The 19,976-nt window shown below is 38.0% G+C and overlaps 1 protein-coding gene across 9 annotated transcripts in view; it reads left to right on the top strand.

Moving 5' to 3' along the window:
* The window catches only part of LOC115239884 (steroid hormone receptor ERR2), a 21,487-nt gene extending 1,764 nt beyond the window's left edge, over positions 1-19,723 (top strand). The window contains exons 1-9 of one of the 9 annotated variants that reach the window (XM_029814709.1): positions 3,388-3,652; positions 13,012-13,158; positions 13,470-13,583; positions 13,688-13,817; positions 14,062-14,268; positions 14,424-14,459; positions 14,655-14,822; positions 14,929-15,131; positions 15,436-15,774. In XM_029814709.1, coding sequence (XP_029670569.1) covers positions 3,629-3,652; positions 13,012-13,158; positions 13,470-13,583; positions 13,688-13,817; positions 14,062-14,268; positions 14,424-14,459; positions 14,655-14,822; positions 14,929-15,131; positions 15,436-15,774 — 1,368 coding nt within the window. In that variant the 5' untranslated portion in view covers positions 3,388-3,628. Of the gene's footprint in view, positions 1-3,387; positions 3,653-13,011; positions 13,159-13,469; positions 13,584-13,687; positions 13,818-14,061; positions 14,269-14,423; positions 14,460-14,654; positions 14,823-14,928; positions 15,132-15,435 lie in introns of those variants that run through there. The other 8 variants (XM_029814710.1, XM_029814712.1, XM_029814706.1 and 5 more) reach the window with 8 other exon arrangements.
* The last annotated feature ends 253 nt before the right edge of the window (positions 19,724-19,976 follow it).

Below are 19,976 nucleotides of genomic sequence, written 5' to 3'. Positions count from 1 at the left end.
AATCCAATTTTTCATCGATTTTTTACACTCCGAAAAAAAAAAAAAAAAAAAAAAAAAAAAAAAAAAAAAAAAAATTTTGTAGAGACAATCGTATGGTAGAATCACATTAGACTCTAATAGATCCTAATTTTTATCTCTTATAATGATTCTGCCGATCGGTGTAGTTATATTGGATTATAATGTTAGAAAAATCATAAATTTTTATCTTGAAAACGTTTATCTAGATCAAGAAATAAATTTTACAATACGCGTTGTTTCGAAGATTAAAAAGCCGGATGTAAATTCGCTGAGATTCGATGGACGAAATGCGAATGATTGGCATAAGATTGTCCGTGGAAGTTGAACTCACGGAGATTGCATTACGGTTTCACAGTCTCCGTTTCGCACACACGCAGACACGTGCGCGAGGATCATTGTATATGCGAGAATGCGAGAAAGCGAGAGTGCTATATCGATCCGGTTCGCGCGAGGTCTACCTACCTACCTACCTCAACCCTAGCATTGCGCGTATACGTACACAGGATACATTGAACGATGTGCCACTGGTAGCGACTCCGTTATTTTATTTTTGCGTCGCCGTCGATAAATTTCCGAAACGGATACGGAGAGATCGTTCCCCTTTTTCTCATGTCATTTAACCGAGTGTTTCCCCGCGAGGATTATTTACGATATAGAAACGAATTAAGAATTTGCGTCTTGTTATAAGCTTTGTTTCGTATGCCACTTGACGAAATTTAATTTTACACTAATAAATACGGATGAATTTAAATACCTTTTAGATTTAAAAAAAAAAAAAAATCGTAATTAAAAGATGCCAGCGTATTCAAATTTCGAATTATTTCATGTTAATAGACTAGAATAGAGAGAAAAACATATATAATTTTTTCTTTATAAATTGTGTGATTCTTCCCGTCAGTTTAATATCGTCGGTGTAGACAAATAAGATAATCGAAAAATGAATTTTACGACATATTTTATATTTTATGTTAAAATAGTTCTATTACAGAAAGGATCCAATATATCGAATTAAAGAATTATTAAGAGCTTTTTTTATAACGCGCGTAGAGTTCAATAGACTCCGCTTCAATTTAAAGGTTGAGATGTTGAAAAAACGTGGCGAACGTTGACCCGTTCGATCGATACGAACGGAGTGAATAAACGTCAAATTATACGATTAAAATCAGAGGTATAATATAATCTGGGGCAAATAGCAAGACGGCTTTAATTACTTTGAATACAGCAATAAATCTAAAGGAACGATAAAAAAAAAATATGCAAAATAAAATATTTTTTCCTAAGAGTCACAGGGGAGGAATTTCGAACCAGTGCCCGAATTTTTTTTTCTCTTAGATCTCGTCGAATTGTCCAAGTTGTAATTGAAACGAAACTTTTCTCAGAGATACTTATTAAACTGTCGGCTGGGTATTTTACGGATTTTTATCCTAGATCGCGCGATTCACGATTGCGAGAAGGAACCTTCGCATGCGACGCCGTCGTCGGGTTTAGACACTCCGGGGGCGCGAGGTCCGCGATGTGTCTACGCTGGTGGGCCGTTTCGGGCGGGCGACGCAACGGCTGTGTGCGCAAAAAACGGCGGCGGCGGCGGCGGCAGTCAAGTTCAAGGCCACCGACGTCTCCCTCTCACCCTCCTCTGTCCCCCTCGCGTCGCGGCCGCCGTCGACGCCCCCGCCACCCACTCACCCACTCACCTATCATCGTGATATATATACACACATTGGCGCGTCTGAACCGCGCCAGGAGCGTATCAAGCCGTACGGGGGTACCACCGCCGGGATCCGGAGCACGATTCTCATAGCGTAGACGATGGGATGAGATGATGGGAGTATTTCGTCGCGCTCGCTTGCTCGATCGATCTACCTCTCTCGTCGCCGCGAGGGAAAATTCAATTCACTCGCGCGTGAATGCCGTTCGACGCAACGCTCGGGTATACACGAGATGTGTACTCTCGGGTCTCTGGAAAGCTACACGTATAGCGACTTTGCAATTGTATCGAAGAGTCAAAAATAAAGAGAGAAATTCTACATCGAAAACAAAGGTTTTCTTAAGATCGTACGATGTGCCGTATAAGGGTGGATTTTTAATTTATTAACTAAGGGAAAAAAATGAGATGAATATTTTGTTTAGAATCATCGGTGGATGTTACGAGAAAATTACGCGGTTGTAATATACAAAAATATTTGTCTCCGAGTCTATGAAAATATTTTACGGACGTCTGGCGCTTCCTCGCTTCTCGGAAAGGGTGGAGCTTGATGCGCCGATGAGAGAGAAAGAGAGAAAGAAAGAAAGAGAGAGAGAGAGAGAGAGAGGGAGAGGATATAAATCAGCGTACACCTAGATATATACGAAAAGTCGTTTCAAGTTGGCACGATAAAGCTTCGCGCCATATCAAGGGTCGAGACGAGAGTCGCGGTAATGTTAATGACCGATTGTCCGTGACCATGATTTTTATCCAGAATGATATTACACGCGACGTTTACAAGAAAGAGAGGCACAGTAACATCTGTCTTAAATCGAGACAGTCGCGTTGTTTTATCGATGATAAGCGCGATAAAAAGTGAAAATATCTCGACGCGTTGCCTAACGCGATGCAATTGTACGATAGATGTTATTTCAGATTAAGAGCCATCATTACTTTACATAATGCAGCATAATATCGTCATTCTGTATACTCTTGTACCTAAAGAAAGTGCAAGAAAAACTAATGTAGAGTAAGCGTAGCACGATAAAATATATTTTTACACATACTCTTAAAACTTTTCCTCTGGTACCACATAAAAAATATAAAATATATAATTATTATTATTTTATTATATTATTAATATATGCAGTAATTTTAATAGTTATGATATAACGCAACATATATTATCAATTGCTCGTGTAAAAAGCAATCGCTACTGTATGAACAAAATTATTGGTTTATTAGTATAAAAAGAATATTTTCGGAAATTCCTTTACACTAATATGTCATACTTTTCTTATTTTTTATCACAAAGTATCTTTTTTACAATTCCTCGTGTCTTCCTTTAATCGATCAAAATACGCGGCCGTTTTCGAATACCACACCTAAATTCCCAACTTCTCGTCATTCTAAGTAATTAGTAAGCATGTCAAAACAATAAAATCTGCATCTCATTTTTGAATTTTCCCGACACAGAGACGCGTAAAGCGAGAAGATCTGCGACAAAATCGGGCTTGACGTATTTACGTATGTACGTACGTATGTACGTACGTCGCATCGACGTACGCGGCGCAGCTGCGCGCGGGGGTGCCGGGGGTCGTCGGGGCTCCGTCTCGCGTCGCGTCGCTTCGGGGGTCCTCCGTGCATCATCGCGGATTCGCTTAACGCGCCAATGTTTAGCGCCTTCGATCAGTCGCGTACGGCGCGCGGTGCCGTCAACGTCGTCCGTGTGGCAGTGGTGGCGCGGGTCCTTACATTCGCGCGAGCGGCGCGCTCGCTCGCGATCGCGACGTTGAGGGCAAATCCGAGGATCTATCGAATAGATCCACGAGCCGCAGTAATATTATCGCGTCCGATTCCGACTGTGAGATAGGAGGTGGCATCTTTTTTTCTTTTTTTTCGGTGTTGCCGCGGGACGAGGACAAGGCCATGGACGCGTGGATGTACGATGTGGTAATGTCATATGTGTCTCGCACAGGCCACACTCTCTTTCTCTCTCTTTTTTTTTTCCTTCATTCTCCGTGCGCGCGATCTCGTGGCTTTGTTTACTCGATGCACGCGGTACGTTGCGTCCCGCTGTGCTACCCATACCCTTCCTCAAGCCCGATCTTTCGATCGAATTAGTATGAGGCTGTCGTAAGTTCGTGTCCTTTTAAAAGAAAATCGCTTCGTTATTCCGCGATCCCGATTTCGTTTTGAAAAGTTTGCAGATTGATATTTGTATTTGATCGAGAGATTCGTATCTCGAAATTTCCAAGATCGTAAAACGACGATAAAATATCGAATGAATCTCGACGACGATTCCGCAATGCTTTTTCTTATACGCGCGCACAGTAGTTTTTATTCGCCCCATATACGAAAGTACGAACCGGTATAGATTTCGATATACAGGATTTTCTAAGAGTTGATGAAAAAATTGTAAACTATAATAAAGTTTAATTATATACGTTAATACATTATTTTTAAATAAATTCGAATGTGTATTACTTATAAACATCTTTTCGAGTTGTTTATCTATTTTGCGGACGAGCGAGTCGTTACGTTACACAACGTGTATCGGGCTGTTAGATAATTTATTTAACGCGTCTCGCCGATTAGTTTCTTCGCACTCGCTGATTCGTCGGGGATTCCCCTGCAATTTTCTGACAACGTGAAATGTCGCTGTCCCCCTCCCCATCTCTCGCGTTTTGAGAAAAAAGTGGAGTAATCGGGAGTATATATCGCGCGAATTATTAATCTCCATCCGTCGGCTGGAGGATAATCGAAATCTTTTGTGCGGCGAACGGGGCTCCGAAAACATCGGGGAGGAAAAAAAAACTGTTTGTTGTGATCGCGGGTTCCCTCGCACGCACATACACATACACGCGCGCGCGCATACACACACGTGCGCACACACGAACGCGCGCTCGTATTATATACCTCGACAAGTTTAGTAGCTAGCCTTTTTTTTTTTTTTTGCTTTCGCTTTTTGCCGCTTCTTTGTCTGCTCGATTGCGCGCTCCATCGGCGCGGTATCGGTCAGAACGATTACAGTTTATGACAAATTATCGACATTAATAATTTAGGCTTTTACGAGAAAGAGTCGATTCGAAATCGGCCGAAAAGTTTCTAGAGACGATTCTTATCCCTTTCCCTCCCCTTACCCGGAGGAGGAGGGGGGAAGCTTTTATATCTATCGCGTGCGAATATACGGGTGTACCGGCATAAAGGAAGACGCTGGTAAACGTAATTTTGATGTCATCTGTAGATTAATTGCGTTGCTTGCACGTGAGCGCGTCGAGATTTATGAATATTAACGATGCTCTGCTTTTTCCTTTACGTTTCATTTCGCTGTTATCTATGTAGAGAGAGTGCTTTTTGTAAAACCGTCGGATATGGTTCTCTGTTTAACCGCGGATTCGGAGGATGGTTTGAAATAAGAGCTCTTCCTTCAAAATGATAGAACTTTCGAGTCATTAGCGATTGAATAGAAGGACTTTGCATCCTCTTTTCAATTATTGCATAAGTACTTTGTAAAGCGGAATCTTCTATATCTCCCACAATGAAATTGTCATGCTTGAAACCAGATCGAGAATCCGTCAAGTGTATGTATTTTTCTCGATGAAATCTTGATTGATCCGTTTCAAAAGTAAGTAATGCTTCCTCTTGTGGCTACTTCGAGTCCATTATGGTCTTCACAAATTATTAAAAAAAAAAATATATATATATATATATATAAAATTACAAAAATACTAAAGCTTTCGGTTTTTCTTCTTAACGTTCTTTCCTAGAATTTTTTCAGAATTGGAATAGGAGAGATCTTTTTTTTTTTAATACACTCATTGTCAGATCGATAATGTGCGCAATAACTGTCATAGATTGGCTTTGCTTTTATAATCAGATGTGGCCATTGTACATGCAAAATTATTCATGTCTATTTCCGTGTTCGGAAAGAAGTAGTATCATATACTTTCGACATTATTGTCCGATATAGTATTCTCTTTGCATGAGGCATTGGAGAATGATTCCCGCGACGTGTAATTCCTCTCAAATGTACAATACATACACTAGTCGTAACGAGATGTGCTTTGTGTCTTCATACACACTCGCGCGCACACCCACGCCCGTCGTGATCCTTACGCAATTCCATGCGTGAGGCATTACGAAGAGCGTGGCGGAATATATCGCCGCTTACACTATTATCGATATTGTTTAGCATTTCGTCGATGCTTTATACGAACCTAGCCTAATCTTCAGGCGCGTACTTGAACTCTTTGTCGGTTTCAATATTTTCAGCAGCGATAACAAGCCTATAACGAGATGGATATTATTCGTCTCGTCGCGTTCCAAATTGACAAGGGGTTAACGAGGAATTTATGCCGACGATCGTATATTTGGAATATGAACACGTGATTGAGACTCGTGACGATATAACCCTGACATGAGTGAGAAAGAAGAGAGAGAGAGAAAGAATGTGCTTCTATTTTTTTCAATTTTTCACGAATTTACCGGAGTAATCTGGCTTAAAAAATTGAAAAGATGAAACTTTTTTTTTTTTTTTTATACATCAGGGTCAGCTAAAAGGCTTCACACCGGAACAGGCGGAAAACTATTTCCTTAGGATAGCCTCGCAATTGGACACGTACGCGGTCGATCCACATCCGGTCAAGGTAATTTTCCTTATCTCTTACATGTTTTCCTAGCGACAGTGAACGAACGGCGTCCAAGAATTTTAAATTTGAAAGAAAACGCGATAAATTCGGAACACTTTGTACACTAGCGTTAATAATTTTGGAACGGATATCCTTGTAAGTGAGGATTCATTCAAATAACATGCCGAAATGAAATTATATCGACTTGAACAAAAATAAAATCGTGCCGCGGTGGAAGTTTGGTGGAAGAAAAATATTCATCGCAATAGAGTTGCATCATTGGATATTTTTGGTTTTTAGATTTTTTTCCGGCTTCTCATGAATTGGCATATCTCGCGTAATGTAAAATTTATAAACTGACTTATTGCTTTATATATGCATGGAATAAACTAATGAATGATAACAAATATATACATATATATCTAAGTTAGTTTATAAATTTTACATTACACGAAATATGGCAATTCATGAGAAGTCGGAAAAAGATCTATATATATATAGGCGCATTTATGTCGATACGACACATTATATCGATAACGTTACACATTTTTTAAAACTGCGAAACCTTTGCAATTTATTTGCCGAACTTTATCTAAAGATATTGTATGTCAACATCACGATTGTCCCATCAAAATTATTCTATGATTTTTTTTAAACGAAATCAAAAGATTTTTGTTATTTTAATTTGGATAAAGTTATCGGATCTTTTTAAAAGGGAGATAGAGAAAATAAATCAAGGATTGATTATTTCGATTCATACAAAAAGTTGCTTCTCAAACTCGGATAATTTAGTTTGTAATTTCTTTTTTTTTCCGAATACGATAAATCTTGTACGCGTTAATCTAACACTATATGATAATAATTTGAAAAATCACGGTGATCAATTTCGCGCGCGGAGGCGTGTAAAGAGTTAGAACGCTCGCGCGAATTCTTTTTTCTTCGGATTATTAAAAAAAGCCATTACGACACATCGTTAGTTGCGCATAAACAAGCGGCCGCGGGTAGGAAGCGGAACGTGGTCGTGATAGAGTAGCAATGCGAAGGTCACTGCTACTATACACGTGCATCGCGATCAGCAGCAATCACTGACGCGCCGATGCATTCATCCGTCCAAGTAAAAGAAATTACGTACCGAGACACAAACCCGCATTTCCCCACTTGCGATCGTTCAAGAATTAATTACGGCGGGAGGGAGCGAGCGTTATAAAAAAAGGACTGCGCGTATTCAAATAGAAATAAGTACATGGTGTTTGCGCTTATAGAGCATGCGTGGCCAATTCCTCGCGGTATATCGATGTAGGTAAGGTCGAGCGAGCAAAAAAATTCCGATGGACATATATATGTACAATATATATACGCCGGATAATATTTTATTGACAAGTTATAAGAAAATTACGGCTTAAAATAGAGATACATTCCTCATCTACATGAACTCTAATATACGTAACATTTGTTTCTTCTTCTTTTCTTATGTAAATACTGGTTTGCGAGACGAATAACTGCATTCTCTCGCACGTTTTTCATGAATCAATTAGCGCAGAAACTCGGCCGCGGGTAGGAAGCGGAACGTGGTCGTGATAGAGTAGCAATGCGAAGGTCACTGCTACTATACACGTGCATCGCGATCAGCAGCAATCACTGACGCGCCGATGCATTCATCCGTCCAAGTAAAAGAAATTACGTACCGAGACACAAACCCGCATTTCCCCACTTGCGATCGTTCAAGAATTAATTACGGCGGGAGGGAGCGAGCGTTATAAAAAAAAGGACTGCGCGTATTCAAATATAAATAAGTACATGGTGTTTGCGCTTATAGAGCATGCGTGGCCAATTCCTCGCGGTATATCGATGTAGGTAAGGTCGAGCGAGCAAAAAAATTCCGATGGACATATATATGTACAATATATATACGCCGGATAATATTTTATTGACAAGTTATAAGAAAATTACGGCTTAAAATAGAGATACATTCCTCATCTACATGAACTCTAATATACGTAACATTTGTTTCTTCTTCTTTTCTTATGTAAATACTGGTTTGCGAGACGAATAACTGCATTCTCTCGCACGTTTTTCATGAATCAATTAGCGCAGAAACTAATTAATTTATAAAATTTAAAATTAATTCTTCCGGAGGTTACGCTCTTGTACGCTCGACAAGATAATCTTGTCGATTGTTTCCAAATCGAGAACATGTGTATCTGTGTCCACCGATTATTTCGTACATTGTCCAAGGTTAGGATTCGCACGGCTCTCTTTCTCTCTTTTTCTTTTTTCTCTTTGAGGTGACGCCATCGACGTCTCGTGGCCTTAAACTTGACTCCCCTCCGAGCATTTTACTCCAAGAGAATGATTATTATCGTTCCCCACCAGCGAGACACGGCTCGGCATAGAGCCATTTCGCCACTCGTTAATCGGCAAGTCTATCTTTCGGCTGATTTGTCTATCGTAGATTCGACTTCATCTGGACTGCATTGATAAACACATTCGTACATTTTTATCGATAAAATGTAATCGGATGAAAAAGCCTTGATGCATGTAATAATAATAATAATTGTTCTAATAATTAATATAATATTAAAAGATATATAAAAAACGAAATACCTTATGCGTATTAATATATTGCTTCCTTATATATTTTTTAATGAACTATTATTTTTATATTAACGCAAGAAGTTCCGTTTAGAATTAAATTTTGTCCTTCCGTCTATCTATCGTAAATTTATATTTTCTAGAAAGTGAAAAGTGTAACGAACTGCTAAATCTGGTTTTATTCAACTTGGATTGTTGCCGCGACTCGTACTTTCTCCCTCTCTCTCTTGCTCTCTTATTCACGATTTTTTTGATTCTTAAAAATTTAAAATTCTATAAGGAACTTTAAAAGATTCATGACGCTCAGTTTGTCCGAGAGTCAATATCCACATCGAATATATTCATTCAAAGCGTTTCGTAGGGGTTATTCTCGCTGCTGTTTTAATACCGCGAGATTACTGCGGCCGTGTTATCGCGCTATTTTTATTGGATAAGATCGATGCGAAATCGGAGCGTAATTCCCGCCAAGGTCCCGGCCTTGACCGCGACCCAGGGTCTTCATCCTCGAGGGATCGATTTGTTCTTTTTACGTTCTAATTCCGTAACCACCCACGTACATATGCTCGCGATTCCAACAACGCGTGTAGACAATTATAATAATTTATAGATAACGTTATCGAGACTTGTTGCGAGATATTAAATAGTCGATTGTACATCCACGAACTTCGTTGCCATAGTAAAGTAAAATAGGCGAAAAAGCCAATCTTTTTTTAAAAGAGAGAAGAGAGATTTTAAGAAAATTAATTGTACCAATGTGGAAAAAATGATTAGACTTTGCTTTTGATAATGTTAACGAGATAAAAGAGTTAAAACGATAAATAATTAAAAGACTTTGCTCCTAAAAATTGTTTGCTATTGTATAACGTTTGTTATGCAACGCAAATCCTCTGTCGGTCTCGATACAGGGAAAGTGAACGCTCGGTAGAACGAGTCAGATGTTATGCGACAGTTATGCGAATCGTGTACTATCGACCGATATCGCACCTGGCAACAGATAGGGAGCTGTTTATTGACCGATGTTAATCGCGGCGTATCTTAATTAGTGCAGTATAGGCGATATTGTGTGTTCTCACCACGTTCAATCGCCGACATTACGGTTTGCTCGTACATCAGCAGTATCTTTGCTCATCATAATTGATGATGGAGATGATGCGCGAATAATAGCGTCAAGTATAAAACTCTAACAAGGTGTTCGAAAAATCAGTGATACAATATCTGACTAAAATCGTTCTTCCATTACTTTTTCGCGATAATTTTAGAAAATATTTATTTGCACGTACAAGTGACATGTGTGCGAAGAAACTAATCTATTTTTCGAAGCGTATAATGTATGCAAGAAAAAGATTTACACGATTTTTCCTCTGACGTCACATGATTCAATATTGCTGCAGTGAGTGATTAGGAATTTCAATGCAACTTTTTCATTTACTCCGTAATTGCAATCAAATTCAATCCACAATTAATCTTCACTTTTCAATCGATAATCATTATATTGAAATTACGATTTCCTGTGCTTACTCGCGAAATGTCCATCTGTTTTTATTTATTTTTATTCATGCCAGAGAGGACTTTTTCTTGCTTATGTGATCATCTCTGTGAAATTAGCGTATTGTTTCTAGAATTCTTAAATATAATTGATCGAATTCTTGCATATTCCTCAAAAAGAGTTTTAAAATTCCCGATACATTTCAAAAAGGGAGTTTAGCGATTAAATGTAAAAAATATAGATGGATAGAAGATATGAAGTATCAATCTCATATTTTTATTATACAAAAAAGAGAGAGAATGAATCGATATGTAATAGCTTTTTTATTTTAATCGAAATCGATCTGAATCATAATATTTTTCAGTGAAACTCTCGCGAGGCGCGTTGTCTCTTAAGGAAATGTCATTAGGATCAAATTGGCACCCTGAATTTTCGGATAATTTTTTTTAATGATTGAAATTCTAGAATTCCTTGGAAAAAGGAAGAAGGGGGAAGAAGCAGAATTCTTTCAATGGTGTCTCAAAATTTTAAAAGTGAGATGCTAACTTCGGGAAGGTGGTGTTGATAATAGCATCGAGATTGTGTGTCGCGTCAACGCGCAGTGGAACAACGAGTAGTCGCGGACATATAGGCAGGAAGGTAGGACAGAGGAGGAGATAAAGTGAGATAAAACGAGATTGAGAGGCCCAAGGCCGTCGTTGTCGGCCGTTTCCGCCGGTGCTCGGCATCTAAAATTGCGATGGCGTGGCTCCGCGGCCTTCGCGAACGCGGCAGCTTCTCGCTCTCCCGCAGAAAAAGTCAAGTTCAAGGCTGGCGAGACGCTCTGAGGTCTCTCTCTCTCTCTCTCTCTCTCTCTCTCTCTCTCTCTCTCTCTCTCTCTTTGATTTTCCCCGTGTCCGCCTTTCGAGCTCTCAATCGAATGTGGATCGAATCGGGATGAGGGGGACACTTACGCAATCCTTCTCTCCTTCTGCATGCGCAATCTGTTCCGCTAGAATATTGTAACAAACATAGGACCGGTTGTTCACCAAGTCTAGGTTTTCCTTTCTCTTGCGATTTGTATCCACGAAGTAAAAGATGTTGGCGTATTGAGATATCGAGGAAAGAAGCTTTGACTTGTAAAACGGAAGTATCAAACGCGAATGGTACCCAACAATTCGCATGATCCCGAAAATATTCTCGATAGACCTGTGAGAGAGTTCTTTAGCCTCTCAACTCGCGCGATCCATCTGTCAAAGACATGTCATTTGCCTACTTTGCTTCGCGACAATCACTTGTAATTGGATCGGTGGGATTACAAATCAAAAGTCGATTGATTTCAGTGGGTGAAATTCCGATCGAGCTTTGAAAGGATCTGACTCACGCGATGTCTGATCTCACTGATTCGATCAGCATTGATATGCTGATCGAGGCCGGAGAATGTGAAGGCGCGCGACTTCGCATCTGAAAAAAAATCAAGTTCAAGGTCGACTAGATGTTCCCCCGATCCCTTCCTACGTCTGAGTCTCGCCTTCCCGTTGGCACACGACACACGATACCGAACAGAGCGGTTGGAGGGGAGAGGGGGGGGGGGAAACTTACGCAATCCTTTCACCGTTACTTTGTTCGCCGACGCCCTAATTTAGGGCGCAGCTAATCTATTCGTTAATCCAGCGTTGCCAAGTGATGTCGTTGTTAAATTTTATAATTGTTACATCATATTAATATACACGTATCGCTTACGCGAAATTTTGTGGCTTTCAATTCAATATACACGTTTGTAAGAAAATAATCTTTTAATAAATCTTTTTGTTGTATTTTTCTCTATCTTTGAAACATATTTTATAATGTAATTTAAGATTTCTCTCACATACATCAATTTTTACGTACTAATCTTATAAATCCAAAGTAAATACTTGTCATATTATTAATAATTTTATTAATATTTAATTATATTGATATTTATTAATTATTTGTGATTAGAACATTTTAAATATATTTTATCTCTTGAAATTAAGGACCGATATGTAGATGAAAATTGATTGAATAATTCTCAAAACATATCTTAACGAAATAAACAAAGACGGAAATCAATTTGTATTTTTGTGCAAAGTTTTACCGATATTTTCAACATCGGTTAAAGTTATCGTCAAGTCAGCAGCCGTGCACGTTTCGAGTAATCGTATCCTGCGCTCGTGCAAGAGTGCTTAACTTTGCAGTTCGTGACACACGCAGAGATTCTCAGAGGTTCCTTTTACACTTTCCAATGGATCTGGATTCCCCGCTTTTGTATATTCGAGCGGAAGCTGGCGCGTAGTGTGTTGTGATCCGCGTAGAGGAAAGTATGTGCGATCTTCGCGAGAGAACACATTGATATACCGCGAATTCTCCGAAGTCAATTCTAAAAATGCTCAAGGCGTTGGCCGTACTTAAATATAGCGCGCGCAAAAAAGTGCAATCGCGTCTGTATAAACGGCGGTTCTCTTTTATTTTCGCATATAAAAGAATTGCCGTCTCGCATTTTTACAATCGTCGCGATATTAATAGATGATTGTAAAGATAATGATACGCTATCTCGAGATAGAGATAGGAGATTACATTATGTCTTTCGTATCTTATGGCAGGTCTGTATGATGTCTGACGCTACCACGGAAAGCATGATCGGGAATAATAGGACGATGCCCAACATCAAGCAGGAAATCGATAACCCAACGACGCCCACGCAAAATTATCAAGTATGCTCGCCAACCACGACTCTCCAACATCAGGAGGTATTGAAATTGTTAAGAGAACTCTTGATTCTCCCCCGCGTATTTAGATTTAGATTTCTTGTGTCAGATGTATGTACAGGTTGTTTTGTCGCTATCACGTTAATGTTAATCATATTTCGCTGATAACTTATTTAATTTAACGTAAAAATCAAAGAGCGACCAGTGCCTATTTCTTCCTCCGAAAGAAAGGAACCAAAAATATAAATTACGAAACGCATGGGAGTTTCTTGAAAATTTGAGAGCTTTCTTAACTATATTTATATATCGATTAATATTACTTCAATTATATATATATATATTTTTTTTTGCAGTCAATATGCACGAAGTTGGATATTCCGGCGGATTATGGCGGTAGCAGCGGTAGCCCTGAAAGTCCAGAAATGCATCATTGTTCCTCGACGACGCAGCCTTTAGGTACCCCGGAGGTGTGTGATTGCGTCTCGAAAATGTGTTTCCAATAAGCGCGAGTTCATATTAGGAATGATTTATATATCTGAACCGCTGTGAAGAATCATTGTTGTTTTTATAGGACGGTGTTAAGGAAGAGGACATGATACCCAGGAGACTCTGTCTTGTCTGCGGTGACATCGCGAGCGGTTTTCACTACGGGGTCGCCTCGTGCGAAGCGTGCAAGGCTTTCTTCAAGAGAACTATACAAGGTAAGCGAGCTCCGTATCGATTTCCGTAATAGGCCGCAATAATTCGTCCAGATAGTACCAAGGACGTACTGGCTGCACTTTCGATCGTGATATAATTTGAATATACATATATATAATACGGCATATTTGGACTTCAAGTTTGTGGACGCATAGCATAGTGAAAACATTTACATTTGAAAACTTGGTTGGTGCTATCTGGGGCAGGATTGCATATATTACGATAAAATAGCCAGTAATTTTACAGGAAACATCGAGTATACTTGTCCAGCGAACGGCGAGTGCGAGATAAACAAACGGAGACGAAAAGCGTGCCAGGCGTGTAGATTTCAGAAATGTTTGCGGCAAGGAATGCTGAAGGAAGGCGTGCGATTGGATCGCGTTAGAGGCGGTCGACAAAAGTACAGAAGGTCCGCGGATCCTTACACGCCAGTCAAGAGCGCCACGCTAGAGGGTATTTTGCCTTATATTTGTACAAGTTTGCGTCGTCGCGTGTATTTTGCATCGGTTTTTATCATATGTTAAAGAAAGATATATGTGCAGAAAGAATAGATAAAAATTACCTTCTTAGACAGATGCTAATAACGTTGAATTATTCAATGTTTCAAGCTAACGTAACGTCAGGAGGTCCTACCGAAACGATAAGTAAGCTATTGTATCGTCAAGTCGTGTCTTTTTTTACAATATTAGTTTTTTCAGCCTCTTAAATTTATTTCAGTTTCACAATTCTCCCATATATTTCTTATTTACATCCCATTTTTTGAAAACTTGTAAAATTTTGTTTAACGTTAAATAATTATGATATTTTTAATGCCTTGCCTTAGGGCAATTTAAATAAAGAGACACATCGTGTCTCGTCTTTTGCAGATAACAAGTTGGTCGAAGCCTTGGCAGCTTGTGAACCAGACATGCTTCAAGTATCCAACATCCCTAGCACACAGGAGACAGACCAGAAGGTTCTCGGACAATTGTCAGATCTTTACGATCGAGAATTGGTTGGCATAATCGGTAAGTATCAGCCGCATTTGGCCAGGTGTTTATACATATATATAGCGATTACATATTCTTCACGTTTTCAACATTTCACGGATGTCTAATTTTTATTTTTGTGCAGGCTGGGCCAAGCAGATCCCAGGTTTCAGCAACTTAGCATTAAACGATCAAATGCGACTTCTGCAGAGTACTTGGGCTGAGATATTAACTTTCACTCTAGCGTGGAGAAGCACGCCGAATAGTGGCAGATTGAGGTTTGCGCAAGATTTTACATTAGACGAAAGAATTGCGCGTGAATGCCATTGTATGGAGCTCTACACACATGTACGTAATTTTTCTGACAGAATTTTATTATGCTATTATATCTTGTATCCCTATTTCTTTAACTATTAGAAACGAATATGTGTTTGTTATAGTTAAAATGATTTAATAAGATGAAATATTTATATATATTTTATATTCTTTTTAAAAATATACACATAAATTTAAGATACTTTGAAGATAAGTTGGAAAGTTTCTTAAATTATATGATACAATAGGGAGATGTTTAATGCCGTAAATAAGTCTATTATCTTTCTCGATTCAGTGTACGCTGATTTTTATCGAATTGGTCTCTCTCTTTAAACAGTGTATTCAAATCGTCGAGAGGATTCAGCGATTGGGTTTAACACGGGAAGAGTACTACGTGTTGAAAGCATTGATCTTAGCGAATAGCGATGCTAGATCGGATGAGCCGCAGGCGCTTTACCGTTTTCGTGATTCTATCTTGAATTCTCTGTCGGACTGTGTGGCGGCGGTGAGACCGGGTCAGGCCCTCCGCGCTACGCAGAATATGTTCCTAGTGTTGCCCAGTCTCAGACAGGCCGACGGGATTGTCAGACGATTCTGGTCCAGTGTGTACAGAACAGGCAAGGTACCGATGAACAAGCTGTTTGAGGAGATGCTCGAGAACGTTTGTAACCGATGAAATACGCTTTGCAAATTCGATAACTTGATTATTCGTCGCCTGTTCATGCGTTGTTTACCGAAAGTTGGCGATATTCATCATTATCGTGATTATTATTATTATCATTGTACATCGTTATCGAATACGAGAGCGTTTGGTGTCGATATGTTTAATGAGTGATAGTGCGTGGGAGAAACGGAGTTATCGGTTTTTCTACGATAACTTTTATTTTCTAATGGACTCACGAATCTATTCTTTTCTTTTGCGAACGGAAAGAACGTTGAAAGCGGAGGTTTGGCTAATGTCTCCGGCGATCATCGCGAATCGCGAATCGTTCCAGGACGGTAGGCGCATAGTTTTTGTTTGAAGTATCCAAACTTTCCTTTTTGCGAGTACCCCATTTACAGGTACAAAAAGAAAGAAAGAAAGATGTAACTTTTATGTCGGAACATTCAGTACAAGATGCGAGAAGACTTTTTTTTTTAAAGTACTCATCTTAGAATAGACGTGTGCGGAAACCAGTGATCGGCTTTATTGTGGGAATATCAAGCATAGTGTTTCCGTTTGATTTCATGATCGCAACACCGAACCGTAGAAATCGGATAAGCTGTAGATAACTGTGGGTGTTTAATATATTGTACTAATGATATCACTAGTATTCGTGAAAGAATACTTTAAGAATCAACAATCAAAATTATTGTTATTGAACGGCATTTTCTCTTGATTTTGCTATTCTTTTGATCATTGTTATTTTTTTTTCTTTCGTTCAATTTTGGCGGGGCAGCGGGGGGAATTACAATCCTCCTCCTGCGTCTTTGTCATGCGATGTACATTGCCTTGTTTACGTTAGCACTTGTAATTATAATAGCTTAAATGTGAAAAAGAATTGAGTAATATTAATCAATATGTTTGTGATAGCTGTATTATATAACATCCATAGTTATAGTGATGTAGAAATACACACATCTTTGTACATTATATCTTAGAATATTTCTTTGTACAATATATAAATGAGATCGAAATTAATCAAGTGTGAAAAAATGCGAGCAGAAGAAAGATGACGATAAAATGACCGAATTGTTCTCCCAAGTCAGGAACATACCGCTTTTAAGCAATTCGGAATTTTTATCAGAAATGTATCTTAAAGATGGATTATTGGCCAGGTTATTGCCATATTACCGCGATTTTGTAAGCGGTCGAAATGTTTATCCGGTTGTGCAAAAATGTGTCTGCCCGTGCCACGCAAAAAAAAAGAGAAAGAACAAGAAAAAATATATAATTATTGCTAATATAATTATATTAATATTATTTTTACTAGCATATATTATTATTATTACAATCATTATTATTATATTAATATGCGATTAATATTATTATCACCATTATTTTATTATATATTCAGGGATCTTTATATATTATCTAGTTATTACCAATTATATTAAATTGTTACGAAAATCAGCGAATATATTTGTGTGCATAATATCAACTTTGAGTTAACGTTGCGCAATCATAACGCTACATATGCTTTTCACGATAGAGATTTTTAAGAGAGGAACGAGAGCCATATGTGAGAAAACGAGTAAGTTTTATGGAGCTTTATATGTGACAACCATTGGTCGCGAAGTTATCACGGTTTATCTATATTCCAAGATGTTTGGAATATCACTCATTCTATCAACCGCGTTTTTATGTAAAAAAAATTATTTAAGTTAAAATTAAAAACTAAACAGTGAACCACAAAAAAGCATCCGTTCAAATAAATTTTTGTTTATTTTTCACTCTGTTGATGATTTTTTAGAATTAAAATTAAATGGCGATATATCTTAAATTGAAATTCATTGGTGATTTCTAATATCGGAGAGCGAACGAAAAACCGTGTAGGCTTCGTATTTACATCGCGAGTCTATCATAGGCATAAAGTGCAATAAAAGCGAGATACGTGCAGTTCATCTTTCTTCTTAACGACAAGATGATGTCGACTTTGTTTTCCTTTGATGGAACGTCATGCGATTGTTCTATCTTCCGTTTAGGACTTACGAGCGTCTTTCTTTCCGTCTTGTTCGAAACTCCTCTCACACTCAAATGGAAAATTATGATATTTTTGCGTTTTCTCTTTATGTCGACGATTTTGTTCAAGATTCTATCCTTTTGTATCCTTTACTAAATTCTGCAAACTAAACTATGATCCTACTTTAGTCACGACAAAACGAGTTGTCCCGATTAATTACTAGGCAATTGTGCAATTTTTGCTATCTGATATGTATCGCAAATCAACCCCTCTCTCTCCCAATTGTGTCAGCGCGGTTTTAAAGACGTTGATATGTATTAGAGCAAATATTTTCACATACATCTCCATCAAAGAAAGATAAAAAAAAAGGAAAAAAAATGCGTTAGATATTTTTATGCAACTGATCTTCATGTGTACCGTTGAATTATGAGGTTTCATACTTTTTCGAGCATTTTCTTTGTATATACATATGTAATCATATCGATTCGCCGTGGCGGTAGAATCGTAGTCTCAGGGTTGCGAATAAGCAAACACGATACAAAAACCTAGACACATACAAATAGTTAAGCGCGTGTGTGCGAGTATATTTGTCAAATATATAATAGTAGTAATAACGATAAATTTAATAGGAGGGAAAGAATAGTACGTTGAAAAGAGCGGTATGTTGTGTAATTATATAAAAGTTCGCGAAGAGATGGCAACTATTTGTTACACTGAAATGAAAGGACAACAAATATAAAAGAGAAAGAGAGATAGAATTAAATGATAAAAAAATTATAATCATTATGCTAACGACATTAGGGACGATTAAGCTTTAATTCTCGCAGTAGGAAGGAGGAGGTGTGCTTTTAAATCATCGAACTTCGTAAAGATCGCGTTCTCCATCGTACACTCAAAAGGGACATTCAAAATTTCAAGTTTCTTTCGGATCAGATTGAGATTGAGATTTGTTATCATCGAGATCTCGTATTAAAGAATGATTAAGGATACATATATAATTTATCGTTATCGTATAAAAAAGTTTACTTGAAAAATGTGGCGAAAATTTTCTCCTGGGGGGAAAGCTTTGTGATATGATATGAGATTCTCTCTTTTTCCGACATCCACAGATGAGAACATGATAATCGTTAGCATTTATATAACATGGTTATACAAGTTTTGTTTGACGATACGCGGGGTTTATTCTTGTTTTTTTAATTTACGTCACGAGAACATATCTAAAAATGTATTATATTTTATGTATAAACATATATTTACGAAATATGGTGAGAAACATTGGGCTGACACTTTTTATGTAAAACATTTTTATCACACGCGAATTATTTGCAATATAGGCTTGAATCGTTACATTATGGTCTCTTTAAGTCCTTTAATTAATAGTATTATAATAATTATAATATTCATGAAATATTATAATATTACATTTTTTGTTGTTGAGTCTCGTGTCTTAAATAAATCGTCGCTTTACTGCCTCAAGTCCATTGATGTAAATCGCATCTGTAAGAAGAGAGAGAGAGAGAAGAGAGAGAGAGAGAGAAAGAGAGAGAGAGAGAGAGAGAGAGAGAGAGAGAGAGAGAGAGAGAAAGATGCTATGCTTCTACGATGATTATAAATATGTATGTAATTTACTTTGTAATTTTATGTGACTTTGTAGATTCTCGCTAAATATAATTTTTATATATGTGCGCGTTACAAATGCGAAAAGAGCCGTAATTTGGTGTACCTACAAAAACTGGTGAGATCGAAGAGATACTAGTAGCATCAGTGTTGTCGATGCGATAATGGAAAACAGCGCATCGTGGAATTTCGTGATTAAAATAGTTTGTATGAGAGAAAGAGAATACGTCCGTACATGTGTGTTGTGTGTATGCGTGTGTGTGTGTGTGTTTAATTAAGATGACGATATTTACAACGAGATACAGAAAATAAATCGACAAAAGATACGTTGTATGGAACTACCTCGGTAATAGCGTCTCTGTTTATTATTCCTTTAATTGCCCATTTATATTTATTTAACCAATAGCGTATAAAGGTTTAAGAGAGTTTTTTTATTCAACTACGTAATATTGAAAAATTCTTATCACACACACACATACACAATATACACGATAGTTTTTAATGCAGCTTATATCTCGCAAATCACAAATTACAACAAAATTTCGTTCTTTATTCGATATTAGTGGACTTTATTTTAATGTAATTTATATATATATAT

Source organism: Formica exsecta, unplaced genomic scaffold (assembly GCF_003651465.1).
Source record: "Formica exsecta isolate Colony F162 unplaced genomic scaffold, ASM365146v1 scaffold4, whole genome shotgun sequence".
NCBI classification, from domain to species: Eukaryota; Metazoa; Arthropoda; class Insecta; order Hymenoptera; family Formicidae; genus Formica; species Formica exsecta.
The sequence above is the reverse complement of the archived record's forward strand: the minus strand, read 5'-3'. Positions and strand labels throughout refer to the sequence as shown.